The following is a 15,153-nucleotide window of genomic DNA, read 5'->3' as shown; positions in this document are numbered from 1 at the left end:
AACAATAATGATATAAAACGGATATAGTCCTTGTATATACACATATAAATACTATACAGATATTCACAATACTAGAAAGTAAAGGACTCACAGAGTGGGGAAGTCGTGGAACGGGTGAACTCATATTGAAAAGGGCAGGCAAAGGAATATTGCTGTTGTTATAACAACACGAAGAAGTGGGGACAGGATGAGATAGCACCTAAACACACACACGCACATGCACGCACACGCATCACACACGCACATGCACACACACTCCGATCCACACACAAAATTTGGTTGGTACCCTAAATCATAGAACCCCCCCCCCCCTCACTAACCCCCCCCCCCACCCCCTCCCCACACACACACACACACACACACACACACACACACACACACACACACACACACACACACACACACACACACACACACACACACACACACATTTGAACACACACACACACATTTGAACACACACACACAAACAAAGCCTTGGGCCCAGCCACAATCACACACACAGACACGCATGCACGCACGCACGCACGCACGCACACAGACACACACACACACACACACACACACACACACACACACACACACACACACAGCCTAAATCATGTGGACTCGTTAAACACACACGGGCACGCCCTGGGCCATGCCGTGACGGGAGAACAGGTCTCCGTGAGGGTCAGCCGCAGTGCAGAGAGGACTACCTCCACGGGGCTCAAAGGGTCAGGGCAGAGAGAGCGAGAAGCACACGCCATCCCTCCCTCTGAGCGTTGTTTAAATCAAAAAGAGATCCTGTGCAGAACCTGTGAGCTGCTTAAGAACCGGTTCTCGATAAGAACACAGAGCACAGACCGCCCCTCCACCACGGACACCGCTCCAGACCTCGGTTGTTCTTCCGCTTCCCGTTCCTCGTTCCACGCCGGGGGGCGCCACGGCCGCGTCTACACGGAGGTCTCCGATTGGAGCAGCAGGGTGAACTTGTGCGACTTGGGGTCCACGAACTCCTCCGTCATGCGCAGGTAGGGGATGCCCTTGACGGTGACGGCCAGGCTGAAGTCCAGGCAGCGCAGCAGGAACTCGGAGCCGTCCCGCACGCCGCCCGTCACCGACGCCTCGCTCACCAGCGTCCACTGGTCCGCCATCCAGCGCTCCGGCCCGTACTGCAGGGTGGGGCCCGGGGCCAGGTAGGCCTCCAGGAAGGCCTGGGACGGGGGGACGGGGGGGACGGGGGGGGGCACAGAGACGGCGGCAGGTGAGGCCGATACACACTGTGACACGCCCTGCTTAGGAACCTGCCCAAAGCACCTTAAAGTGAGAGGTTCCTCGAGGAACATTAACGTGAACCAACAAGGTAACGTAAGACTCACTTGTTCAGAGTTCACCTGGACTCTGCATAGCCTCTCGCCTTACCCCCCCCCCCCCCCCCCCCCCTCCCTCACACACACCCCTCTTATGCCCTTGTTGTACGTCCTGGCACTTAATGTACGCACTTATCGTATGGTGTACGTCCGTGTACTTAAAAATAGTACTTAGCATGGTGTAGTGTCTTATCCTAGCTATCTTTGTTGTGTACGGGGAATGGGTTAACCTAGTGATTGTTAGAGCTTGGCAATTGGTTCTATGAACATCCTTACTGTACCGACGGCGATATATTTCTCTTCTTCTGACAAATGTACTTAAACACCCTAGATGTAATCGTTAAGAAATCATGAATCGGTATATCCAGAGTGCCCTAGTTCTGACTTCTGACCTCTGACCCCCGGGCGCCGGGCTCACCTTGGGGCTCATGTTGTTGACCAGGCAGAAGGCCAGGTGCTTCTGGATGCTGTCCATGCTGTGGCAGTGCTGCCGCCGGGTGGTGCGGAGGTACTTCTGCAGCGCCCGCGCCATGGAGGGGAAGATGGCGAGCGCCGCCTCGCGCACCTCCATGATGTCTGCCGGCGTGGCGCGCTCGTCCTCCGCCTTCATGCGACGCACGTGCGTGAAGGCCTCCTCGACGGCCACCACCAGCCTGCACGCGCACGCACGCACGCACGCACGCACGCACGCACACACGCGCACACACACACACACACACACACACACACACACACACACACACACACACACACACACGCACACACACGCTGGGTCATGCCCCCTTCATTGATTATGACGTCCTACTCTGCATCTCATTGGCTAGTACTAATAAACTGGGATTGTGTCCAGACAGGCGGTAGTTATAGTCGCTGTTAACCAAACTACCCAAACATCGTTGGGTGAAACCAATCCCACAGCAGGCAGTAGGAGGCGGGGCTTCCGCTGACACCATGTGACCGTGCGGTGCCCACCTGGCTCGTCGCTTGCGGACCCTGCGCTCGTGGTCGGCCTCCTCGTAGTACAGCTCGTTGTGGGCGCTGTCCTTGCGTTTGGCGGCGGCGGCGGCGACCATGGCCCGGGACTGGCTGCTGTTGGCCGTCTGGGCCCCCGCCGTGCTCCCGGGGCCCGCTCCTAAGGGGCCACAGAGGGATGAGGTCAAGCTAGGGGCGACACGGACGATCACCTCGCTGTGGTTCTGGAGTCCGGAGGACCAAAGGAGTCCAGAGGACCAAAGGAGTCCAGAGGAACAAAGGAGTCCAGAGGACCAATGGAGTCCAGAGGACCAAAGGAGTCCAGAGGACCAAAGGAGTCCAGAGGACCAAAGGAGTCCAGAGGACCAATGGAGTCCAGAGGACCAATGGAGTCCAGAGGACCAAAGGAGTCCAGAGGACCAAAGGAGTCCAGAGGACCAATGGAGTCCAGAGGACCAATGGAGTCCAGAGGACCAAAGGAGTCCAGCTTCTTGTTGATCAGAGGCCGGCAACGTGTGGACATTATCAGCCCTGCATCTCACGTGTACTCTGTAAATTATTAACCGTCTCATCTGCATGTGAGGAAGGAAGTGTTGGGGGAGAGAGGGAGAGTGCAGAGGGGGAGAGAGGGAGAGCAGTAGAGAGAGTCTGTTTGAATTTGGGATCGGGAGACAGAATTGAGAGAGAGAGATAATTATTATAATAGTGTGTGTGATATAGAGATAGAGATCTTCCTTAATAGAGACAGACAGAAAGATAAAGCATGTCCGTGTTTGTGTGTACATGTTTGTGTGTGTGTACGTGCATGTGTGTGTATGTGTGTGCGTGTGTGTGTCTGCGTGAGACAGATAACTTGGCCCATATTGCTGAAGGCAGGCAGAGTGGAAGTGAGTTATGGGCTGTACTCTCATTTACTCTAGTCGCCAAGGGGCCAGTGGGACAATGTAGGGAGCGCGTTTTGCAAACAGAAGCAGAAACGACCGGAGTTACATTAATAGTGAGCTTTCCTCTGGCCTACATCTGTATGTTATGGGAGGGGCAGGGGCAGCCGTGGAGGGAGAGAGAGGGAGAGGGAGGGGAGAGAGACCGAGACAAAGAGAGATCTAGACAGTGGGTGTGCCTGAGAGAGATGAACAAAATAGAGAGAGATAAAGCAAAAGTCACGTAGAGATAGGGCAAGGGATGGAGACAGTGTGTGTGTGTATGTGTGTGTGTGTGTGTGTGTGTGTGTGTGTGTGTGTGTGTGTGTGTGTGTGTGTGTGTGTGTGTGTGTGTGTGGTTGTGTGTGCGTGTGTGTGTGTGCGGTTGTGTGAGAGAGTGGGAAAGAGAGAGAGAGAGGGAGAGAGAGAGAGAGGCCGAGAGAGAGAGGGAGATAAAGAGAGACAGAGCGAGAGAGAGGCCGAGAGAGAGAGGGAGATAAAGAGAGACAGAGCGAGAGAGAGGGAAGGGGGATGGTAGCACAATTACAGGAATGAAAGAAAGTGAAAGAAGAGGAAGTGAGAGGGAGAGAGAGCGAGCCAAGGAGCGGGCGGCCGAGAACATACCTCAGCCTAGGTGTGTGTGTGTGTGTGCGTGTGTAAAGGTATGTGCGCATGTGTGTGCGTGAGGCGCGTGCAGGAGTGAGCTCTACTGTGATGAATTATTGAAGGGTGGAAATTCCACAGACCCCCAGAGGGCCGGGGGGGGGGGCACACCATCTCCCAGACTGCACCTGGCTCCCCTCCTCCTCATCCCCATCCAGTAGCAGCATGGACCGCAGGGTTATGAGGGGAAGTTGATCCCTCTTACCGGCACTAAAGACCTGCTATGTGTAGGGGGGAGGACAGGCTGCATGTCAGACGTGTACGCACCGACGTGTGTGCATGTGCACGTCCAGAAAGTGCATGTGCTCATCCATACAGTGCAGGTGTCTGCATGTGCACATCAAGAAAGTGCATATGCTCATCCATACTGTGCAGGTGTCTATATGTGCTCATCAATACAGTGGATGTGTCTGCATGTGCTCGTCCATAAAGTGCACGTGGGTGTGCAGGGCTTCTGCTAATAAAACATACGGCATACGTGACACTAGAAGCCTAAAGGAGTGAAGCGGAGTGTGAGTTTGGGGTCTTTTCCTCGTGACAAAAGTGCTGGGCAGACCAACAAGGTTGTTGCGTACTTACTCTCCAACAGGTACGTTCGCAGAATGTTTTTAAATCCTTGTAACGAGAGGAGGAAGAAGATGAATAAATAGAAAGCGTAGACACAACCGAGGATGTGTAGAGAGGAACTGGTACGGAAGAAACACAGTCAAGGAGCACCGGGATGAAAAATAAAAAGCTAGTCAAGATGTAAAGGAATAATGTATGAACTGTTAAAGCCAGGGTCGGACATTCAGAGGAACCAGAGTCAGCTAGATTTGGAAAGTCCCCCCCCCCGCCTCCCTCCAAAGCCACGCCCTCAGAACACGTGACTAGCTCGTTAGCTTTAGCATCAGGTAAACGGTAAATGGAATGCATTTATATAGCGCTTTTACCCAAAGCGCTTTACAATATTGCCTGACATTCACCCATTCATGCACACATTCCCACACCGACGGCAGAGTCGACCGCGCAGGGCGACAGTCAGCTCGTCAGGAGCAGTTGGGGTGAGGTGCCTTTCTCAGGGACACCTCGACACTCCTAGGAGGAGCTGGGGATCGAACTAGCAACCTTGTGGTCATCTGCTCTACCTGAGCGACTACCAACCCCCCCCCCCTCCCCCCTATCTGCTGGGTTCAGATTCTGTGTGTTCAGACTCTGTGTGTTCAGACTCTGTGTGTTCAGACTCTGTGTGTTCAGTCTCTGTGTGTTCAGACTCTGTGTGTTCAGACTCTGTGTGTTCAGACTCTGTGTGTTCAGACTCTGTGTGTTCAGACTCTGTGTGTTCAGACTCTGTGTGTTCAGACTCTGCGGTGTCCGGACTCACCGTCCACGTTGTACACCTTCAGTCCAGCCAGCTGTTTGGCCGTGCGCTGCTTGGAGGCAGAGAGGAGGGCCGGGTTGTGCAGAGGGAAGTCTCTGTAGTAGAACTCCAGTAGAGAGAGAGCAGCTCTCTGAATACTGAGAGGGAGAGAGAGAGGGAGGGAGAGAGGGAGGGAGATGGGAGGGAGGGAGAGAGGGAGAGGAGGGAGGGAGAGAGGGAGGGAGAGAGTTAGAGAGAGGGGGAGAGGGGAGGGAGGGAGGTAGAGAGGGGAGGGAGGGAGGGAGGGAGGAAGAGAGGGAGAGAGGGGGAGGGAAAGAGGGACAGGGGAGGGGGGGAGAGAGGGAGGGAGAGAGGGAGAGAGAGGGGGAGAGGGGAGGGAGGGAGGTAGAGAGGGGAGGGGAGAGGGACAGAGATAGGGAGAGGGGAGGGAGGGAGGGAGGTAGAGAGGGGAGGGAGAAAGGGAGAGAGGGAGAGAGGGGGAGAGAAAGAGAGAGAGGCAGGGGGAGGGAGAGAGGGGGAGAGAGGGAGGGGGGAGAGGATGGTAAGAGAGAGAGGAAGAGAAAGGGGAGAACGCAGGGGAGATAAACAGATTACAAAGCAATGAAAGATAGAGATAAGGGAACATCTTTCAACTATAAAAAAGGACAAAGAAAAACGTCTTCTAAAATATTCCCGGATTATAGGATTCCTTTACGTGAATTCCTTCAAACATTTGATCAGCCTAGGGAGTCCACCAAACATAACTCAAACAATCCTGAACAGAACACTTGTTTAAAATGAGTTGTACTTCAGTTTTATCTCTTCACGTATTTCACAGCAGGTGATAAAAGTCCCCTGACTCAGTACTGGCCCCTCCCCTTCCCCACAGTAACCCAGAGCCCTCTCATTCCTGGGTTACTGCACCCTCTGAGAAACAGATAATAGAACTACGCCACATGGAACACATCCCGGTCACATAACCCTAGCCCCGGGGGGGGGTAGGGTACGTCAGTGGGCCGAGGGTGACGGGTCCCACTGAGCCCTCTCAGTTTCAGCCCCCCCCCCCCTCAAAAACCTCCTCCAGAGCTCCCTGGACGAGAGGGGGGGGAGATGAGCCACTGAATGAGTAACGCTGTCGTCGTCCCCCCTGCGGCCGTGGCCTCCGATTACACGCACACTTCACCCACCGAGAACACAACGTCTGCGCTCATGTGTCACGGTGTGTGTGCCAGAATACTGTGTCGTGTGTGTGTGTGTGTGTTTGTGTGTGTGCGATCGCGCTTGTTTGTCTGCGTGTTTGCCTGTGTGTGTGTGTGTGTGTGTGCATGTGTGTGTTTCCATGTGTGTGTTTCCATGTGTGTGTGTGTGTGTGTGTGTGTGTGTGTGTGTGTGTGTGTGTGTGTGTGTGTGTGTGTGTGTGCATCACATTCATGTGTGAAGGCATGCCGTATACCACTAACAAAGCGTGTATCATTTTCACCAGCTGCCTTCGTTACCTTTGTTGTGGTGTGTGGTGGTACGTTGATTATGAATGGCTAGAGAAAGCCCCTCAAAGCACGGGACCAACAGCCAGTGCAGCTAATGGAGCTACGTTAACCACTGATGAGGTGTAGCCCAAACGCAGTGAGCCTACACTTCCGGAGTCCGGGTTTGAATCAATACAAAAAAATCTCAGATTAACAACATTTCGTTCCATGTCGTGTGTCTAAATTCCTTGTTGCTTTGGGTGAGGCATTCATCACATGTCAAATTTTTATTTATTTATTTATATTAAATCATTATATACGTATATATTTTTAAAACGTTACTAAAGACTCAGTATTATGCATTGGCTTTCAACACAAATTAACCATTTTTTTGTTTTGCGTTGTTGCTGTTGTTGTTTATGCTGTTGTTGTGTATCTTAGGCCTATTTGTTGTTTTGCATTGTACAGCATTTAGGTCAACTATTGTCGTTTTTAAATGTGCTACATAAATAAACCTGACTTGACTTGACTTGACTTGACTTATTCGATAATATCATATTATTATACCCATATCTCTCTTTAAGTATTAATATTATCCCATCATATATGTCTATATTTATTAGCGTTGGGCCTACCTGAGCCTGCCCAGGTTGTAGTGGCGCGTCTCCCCGTCGGTGGAGCGCATCACGCACACACTGAAGCAGGGCTGCAGCTGGCGGAGCTCCAGCAGCACCACGGCCAGGTAGTGCACGAAGAGCAGGGAGTCCACCAGCGACACGGCGAACTGGGCGATGCCGTGGTAGTCCTCGTCCTGGAGGGGGACCGGCGGGGGGGAGGGGGGGGGGGGAGACGGGAGGGGGGGGAGACAGGAGAGAGGAGAGAGGAGAGAGGAGAGAGGAGAGAGGAGACAGGAGAGAGGAGAGAGAAGACAGGAGAGAGGGGACAGGAGAGAGGAGACAGGAGAGAGGAGACAGGAGAGAGGAGACAGGAGAGAGGAGACAGGAGACAGGAGATAAGAGACAGGAGACATGAGAGAGGAGATAGGAGACATGAGAGAGGAGACAGGAGACATGAGAGAGGAGACAGGAGACAGGAGATAAGAGAAAGGTGACAGAAGACAGAAGAGAGGAGAGACGGGAGACATGAGAGAGGAGACAGGAGACAGGAGAGAGGAGACAGGAGACAGGAGATAAGAGACAGGAGACAGGAGATAAGAGACAGGAGACAGGAGAGAGGAGACAGGAGACAGGAGATAAGAGACAGGAGACAGGAGAGAGGAGAGAGGGGAAAGGAGATAAGAGAGAGGGGACAGGAGACAGGAGACATGAGAGAGGAGACAGGAGACAGGAGATAAGAGAAAGGTGACAGAAGACAGAAGAGAGGGGAGACGGGAGACATGAGAGAGGAGACAGGAGACAGGAGAGAGGAGACATGAGAGAGGAGACAGGAGACAGGAAATAGGAGATAGGAGACAGGGGATAGGAGACAGGAGATAGGAGACAGAAGAGAGTGGAAGAGAAAGGCGACAGAGACAGGAGACGGGAGAAAGGAGACAGGAGACAGTGGAGGAGACAGGAGACAGAGACAGGAGACAGGAGGCAGGATAAAGGAGACAGGAGGATAGGAGACAGAAGACAGGAGACGGGAGGACAGGAGTCAGAAGACACAACAGGATCAAGGCGCTGTGAACGCCGTTCATCCCGGTGGTGTTCCAGAACGTTTCTGTCTTCGTTAGTAATTAATTGCGGTGTGGAATCGCTGCAAACAGGCAAGTGTTACCTCAAAGATTTAAGACCTAAATTATGTATCCAATGGCTAATGTATGCAGAAGCGTATTCATAGAAACATCTGATGTATGCAAAAAGATATTCAAGTTTTAATTTATGTAAAAGTTATGCACGTATGCATTTTGAAAAACAATTCTGTATTGATTACGCTTGTGACACACAAGCGCACACACACGCACACACAAACACATCAAAACACACAAACGCACAAACACACACAGAATAATCCACACAATAACCCACACACACTAACACACACACACACTAACACAAGCAGACACACACACTAACACACACACACACACACACACACACACACACTAACACCCACGCCCATGCCGGAGCCCACCTGCGGGTCGAGGATGCGGACGCCGTAGAAGAGCCAGTAGGACATGGTGAGGAGCAGCGTGAGCGTGGCCAGGAAGCCGCGGTAGGCGCAGATGCGCGGCAGGCCGGCCCGGGACGGCCTCAGGAACAGCGCCCACACGGCCACCAGCAGGATGAGCAGCTTGAAGGACAGCGAGAGGAACAGGCCCTCGCACGCCGCCCCGCAGGCCTGGAGCCGGTCGGCCCACAGCGCCACGGGGAGCAGCAGGAAGGCCAGGGGCGTGGCCGCCACCAGCAGCCCCAGCGCCAGCCCCAGGGCCAGCGGGAGGTAGCGGCGGCAGGCCCGCGCGCGGTCCCCCGGGCTCTTCCCCAGACCCACCACCTCCTCCTGGGACAGGCTGAGCTCCGAGGTCCCGGTCACGGCGGTCGTGGTCTCCCCCCAGTTGTCGTCCTGGTGGGGCAAGAGAGGGGGTGAGACAGGAGAGGAGGTGAGACAGGAGAGGAGGTGAGACAGGAGAGGGGGTGAGGCAGGAGAGGGGGTGAGACAGGAGAGGGGGTGAGACAGGAGAGGAGGTGAGACAGGAGAGGGGGTGAGACAGGAGAGGGGGTGAGACAGGAGAGGGGGTGAGACAGGAGGAGGTGAGACAGGAGGGGAGGTGAGACAGGAGAGGAGGTGAGACAGGAGAGGGGGTGAGACAACAGGAGGTGAGACAGGAGAGGGGTGAGACAGGAGAGGGGGTGAGACAGGAGAGGAGGTGAGACAACAGGAGGTGAGACATGTGAGGGGGTGAGACACCAGAGGGGTGAGACAGGAGAGGGGGTGAGACAGGAGAGGAGGTGAGACACCAGAGGGGGTGAGACAAGAGAGGGGGTGAGACAGGAGAGGAGGTGAGACACCAGAGGGGGTGAGACAAGAGGAGGTGAGACAGGAGAGGGGGTGAGACAGGAGAGATGGTGAGACAACAGGAGGTGAGACAGGAGAGGGGGTGAGACAGGAGAGGAGGTGAGACAACAGGAGGTGAGACAGGAGAGAGGGTGAGACAGGAGAGGGGGTGAGACAAGAGGAGGTGAGACAGGAGAGGGGGTGAGACAACGGAGGGGGTGAGACAGGAGAGGGGGTGAGACACCAGAGGGGGTGAGAGAGTGAGACAGAGATGGCAGGTCTGACTGCAGACGATGGATCCCATGTTGAGCCCAGAGCATTATAAAGTAACATTACTGTCTGGTGCTTCTGATGGTATTCATCGTTTGTTGATTCTAGTTTTCCATGTTTATGTGTTTCTGCATATGAATCCCCCCTGTGGGGTTAATTAAGATCGCTTTACTTCACTAAATAAATAAAGAATAAAGAAGACATGCTTAATATTTCCAAACAAGCAACCAACGAATGGGCCCTCATGCCTTAACTGGAAAACCCATTATGTCCACATTTTGATATTTATCAAAGACAAAACGTTTTAAAAGGAGAAAGAAAAGACTACTATGTAATGCAGTTTAGCATCATTATATGAGGGTGTGTGCACTGTCCACAGATAACACCTTCATGTTCTTATTTTCTCTGTTCCTCCTTTTAATGACATAATGCCTGCAGAGACGAGACGCCAGATCTGGATGGCTCAAACAATGCTGGAGGAGAGGTGTGTGTGTGTGTGTGTGTGTGTGTGTGTGTGTGTGTGTGTGTGTGTGTGTGTGTGTTTGTGTGTGTGTGTGTGCGTGTGTGTGCGTGCGTGCGTGCGTGCGTGTGTGTGTGTGATAGGAGACGACAGGATGGCTCACACAAAGCCGCAGAAAAGGTGTGTATGCGTTAGTGTGAGAGCGAGAGAGAGCGAAAGGGAGAATTAACAGGATGGCTCACACATTGCTGATCAAAAAATGTGTGTGTATGTGTGTGTGTGAGAGAGAGAGAGAGAGAGAGAGAGAGAGAGAGAGAGAGAGAGAGAGAGAGAGAGAGAGAGAGAGAGAGAGAGAGAGAGAGAGAGAGAGAGAGAGAGACAGAGACAGAGACAGAGACAGAGACAGAGAGAGAGAGGATGGCTCACACAGGATGGCTCACACACAGCTCTTCAAAAAGGTGCACACGTGTGTGAGTGTGTATGCGTGCACGTTGGATACACATCAGTATGTTGACTCAGAGCAGAAGGCTGTCGCGGCGGATTACCATCACATGTATGTTCCTGCCAGAGCCTGAGCCCGCTCGGTTCAGCCTATCAGCCGCGGAGGAAGAGCTGATGAGGACTCAGGGCTCCTCAGGAAGCGCACCCCTTCACTGACTGTCATTTACCATCAACTAATTAGCTACTTATTCCCCTCCAAAGTGCGTCATTTTAACACACACACACACACACACACACACACACATGAACACAAACACACACACACACATACACACACACACACGCACACACAGTTCAAATCACCATAGTAGTCCCAGCAGAGAAACACACTCTCACACACACATATGAACAAACACACACACACACACACACACACACACACACACACACACACACACACACACACACACACACACACACACACACACACACACACACACACACACACAGACACACACACACACACACACACACACAGCTCCAATCACCATAGTAGTCACAGCGGAGGCGCACACTATCACACACACAGGCCGACACACACACCCGTTCCCTTTTTTAATTACAAGTCAGTGAAAGGAAAACTGAGAACCCACTCACTACTAATTGAGTCTGGCCTGTGTGTGTTTATGTGTGTGTGTGTATGTGTGTGTGTGTGTGTGTGTGTGTGTGTCTGTGTGTGTGTGTGTGTGTGTGTGTGTGAGCGTGTGTATGTTAATGCGTGTGTACATGAATGTGTGTATGTGTGCAAGCATGTGTCTGTTTGTGTGTGGGCTTGTGTATGAATATGCTTGCAGGCATTACTTGAGGTATTTACAATAGACGTTGAGGAAAACAGTAAAAACTGAAGCAGTGGCCGTCTTCAAATATTAAACACATAAATAATAGACGAGACAGAGTCAAACGTTGAAGCTATTAGTAATAGTATATTTAGTATCTACTCTCCCTCCTTCAGCATTTTATGTTTCTTTTAACCTCACATATTTTAGCTAGTAAGCTCTGGGCATTGCGGTTTCTAACCCAAAACCTTTCGGCTGAGAGTCAAACCAACATACCGCTGCTCTTTTATTTAATAACGGGCTGGAAGCATATTCTGAGAATACCAATAAGAAGAACCTGGACCCACCAAACGAGGTCTGAACACCTCTGAGCCCTCGTTACTCTGAGAGAGAGAGAGAGAGAGAGAGAGAGAGAGAGAGAGAGAGAGAGAGAGAGAGAGAGAGAGAGAGAGAGAAAGAAAGAGAGAGAGAGAGAGAGAGAGAGAGAGAGAGAGAGAGAGAGAGAGAGAGAGAGAGAGAGAGAGAGAGAGAGAGAGAGAGAGAGAGTGAGGGAGAGAGAGAGAGAGGCAGACAGAGAGAGAGGGAGAGAGAGAGAGGGAGAGAGAGAGAGAGAGAGAGAGAGAGAGAGAGAAGAGAGAGAGAGAGAGAGAGAGAGAGAGAGAGAGAGAGAGAGAGAGAGAGAGAGAGAGAGAGAGAGAGGGGGGGGGAGAAAGGGGGGAGGGGAGGGGATTGGTATTCCATTCGGTGAACAGAGGAGAGGATTCTGACTGTGAGGAGCAGTAATGAGAGAGTACTAGGTCGGCTGCTACCTGGCTGAATGTCACCTCATCTCCTTTCTTGTCTCCCTCTCTCTCTGTCTGTCTCTCTCTTTCTGTCTCTCTCTCTGTCTGTCTGTCTTTCTCTCTTAATTCTGTCTATTCGTCACTCTCCATCTCTCTCCATATGTGTCTCTCTATCTCTCTCTCTCTCTCTCTCTCACTCTACCACCCCACTTCACCTGAAAGGAAAAAAGGATTTCATTTCAAATGTAAACTGAATCCCCAGTAAGGATCATCGCTATTGGAAGGAAGAGACAGAGAAGGAAAATTAGTTTCATCAACCATAACCGCTTCCTCCATAATGGCGTTAATTCACCTTCTGAGGAAATATCTCAGCCAGGGAGGGACGGGTTATAGCGTACTATTGACCGGGCTAATGCACTGCTGAGGGACTCCATTAACACAGGCTAACACCCTCAGAGAAACACCAACTCATGTCCGTTCAGGGGCGAGAGAGAGAGAGAGAGAGAGAGAGAGAGAGAGAGAGATAAAAGCAAGGCAGGATGGTGGAGGAATGATTACCTGCTGATTACCTCGCCCTTGGTGCTCTATGGCAGAGATGGTATAGATCATGGCGGCTGCTTGCGCCTTCACCAAGATCTGCACCAACCTGGAGACTCGGTGACAGGCAGGGCATTCTGCCGTGTAACCAGTAAGCATGTTCCACGCGTGTTTATGTGACATAGAGAGAGAGGGAGCGTGTCACGCCCGTTCAGGACGTGTTTATGTAGTGTTCCTGTAGACGCGGGAGTTTAGTATGACACAGCACATGACGGGAACAGACTGGGCGCTGTGGTGGGACTGGATGGCCGTACTGGGAATTGGGACTGGAGGGCCACACTGCTGGGAACGCGCTGGTCTCTGCGTGTGACTCATACGTGTCCACCGGCCCGCCAAGCTGCTAGAAACCAAAGCTGTCGCCTGCCGGCTCACACTCACGTTGTCTCGCTTTCAGTCCATGAACAGTCTCACAGTTACAAGGCTGGCAACCTGTCTGGTGACTCACACACGCGCGCACATAGTCACACACACTCACACACACCGAGACACACACTCCATCCATGCACCCACAGGCACACACACATAAATAGCAAGACACACACACACACACACACACACCCAGGGAAACACTCCATCCATGCATGCACAGGCGCACACACACAAACACACACTCACCCACATACACACACACACACACACACTCACTCACCCCCCCCCCCCCCGGGACATATACTCAATCCATGCACGCACAGGCACAGAATCACCGCCTCACACTTGCCTCTCACACCTGCCTTCACACTGCATACGTCCACACACTAAACGTTGCCGGCCCGCTCGTCAACACAGAGGATTACACAGATCAGCTTTCCACAGCCGGGGTTCTGCTGAATGCTGGCACTGCTGCGGCTCATCTGTGGGAATGCTCTCTCTCCCCCCCCCCCCCCCCCCCCCCCCCCGCCCCCAGAGAGACGGCCTGAGAGGGTCCTCTGGCTGGGGAGGGCCCCGTGGCCCCGTGCCATTGGGGACATATTTGCGTGGAGGTGTAATGCGTTTCAGGGGCAGGTTACGTTACGGCGTGGACAATGGGAGCAGGACAAACCCCTGGCAGCCTGGAATGCTGCTGAAGCACTCGACCTCGGAGCGGGGAGCGCGAAGGGGGGGGGGACTCCAGCCTCCGCAAAAGACGACTCACCTGTTCAGAGTTCACCTGGGCTCTGATTAGCCCCCCCGTCACAACCCTCCTACTTATTGTATGTTGTTCGTCCTGGCACTTAATGTACGCACTTATTGTATGTTGTATTTAGTCATAGTACTTTGTTGTGTAGCGTTTTATCCTAGCTATCTTTGTTGTGTACGGGGAATGGGTTAACCTGGTGATTGTAAGTGCTTGGCACTTGGTTCTATGAACATCCTCACTTGTACCCAGAGCGATATATTGTTCCACTTTCTTACGACAAATGTACGTACTGTAAGTCACTTTGGATAAAAGCGTCTGCTAAACGCCCTGAAGGTATAATATAAATGTAAAGACAGGGTGGAGAGAGGCTGGCCTTTATCCACCAGCTGCAGGTGAATCAAACACCAGTCCATGGATGGGTTGATATATAACACGAGAACACACAAGCCCCCCGAAAACAATAAGTGTGAGGGCCGTTGGTTTCTGCAGCCCCTTCCCCGCCGAGGAACTCAAGTAGGTCAGCGGAGGAGGCGAGGAACTCTCTCGGCTCACTGGAGAACAAAAAAAATCCATCGCACATCACGTGCTCCTTATTCTGTTTTCACTCCCGTCCCTCCTCTCATCTATCAAGTCTCCCCCCCCCCCCCCCACCCTCCTCCCTCCCTCCCTCCCTCCCCCTCTCCCCCTCTCCCCTCCCTCTGAGCGGGAATGCTAATCCTACCCGCTCTCTCTCTATCTCTGCAGTGAAATGGTCATTCTCTATTCGGTGGGATGTGTCATCTATAGAGAATCGTCCCTGCAGAAGAGGACAGGAACCACTGGCCTAGGGCGGCCCGAGTGAGTCCCAGTGGGTCCCAGTAGCTACCAGTGGGTCCCAGTGGCCCAGGCCAGTCCCAGTGGGTCCCAGTGGACAGTGGGTCCCAGTTGGTCCTAGTGGCTCC

General features: G+C 52.7%; 1 protein-coding gene across 1 annotated transcript in view; it reads right to left on the bottom strand.

Moving 5' to 3' along the window:
• Positions 1–495: 495 nt before the first annotated feature.
• vangl1 (VANGL planar cell polarity protein 1) overlaps positions 496–15,153 on the bottom strand; it is a gene marked incomplete at its 5' end in the record, with an annotated part of 16,514 nt that continues 1,856 nt past the window's right edge. Inside the window, 6 exons of the mRNA XM_030344037.1 lie at positions 496–1,196; positions 1,771–2,005; positions 2,325–2,484; positions 5,271–5,404; positions 7,348–7,523; positions 8,849–9,277. Of these exons, the coding sequence (XP_030199897.1) occupies positions 936–1,196; positions 1,771–2,005; positions 2,325–2,484; positions 5,271–5,404; positions 7,348–7,523; positions 8,849–9,277 (1,395 nt within the window). The remainder of the gene's footprint in view (positions 1,197–1,770; positions 2,006–2,324; positions 2,485–5,270; positions 5,405–7,347; positions 7,524–8,848; positions 9,278–15,153) is intronic.

Source organism: Gadus morhua, chromosome 20 (genome assembly GCF_902167405.1).
Source record: "Gadus morhua chromosome 20, gadMor3.0, whole genome shotgun sequence".
In the NCBI taxonomy this organism is placed as follows: Eukaryota; Metazoa; Chordata; class Actinopteri; order Gadiformes; family Gadidae; genus Gadus; species Gadus morhua.
Note: the sequence above shows the minus strand (reverse complement) of the source record. Positions and strands in the feature narration are given on the sequence as shown.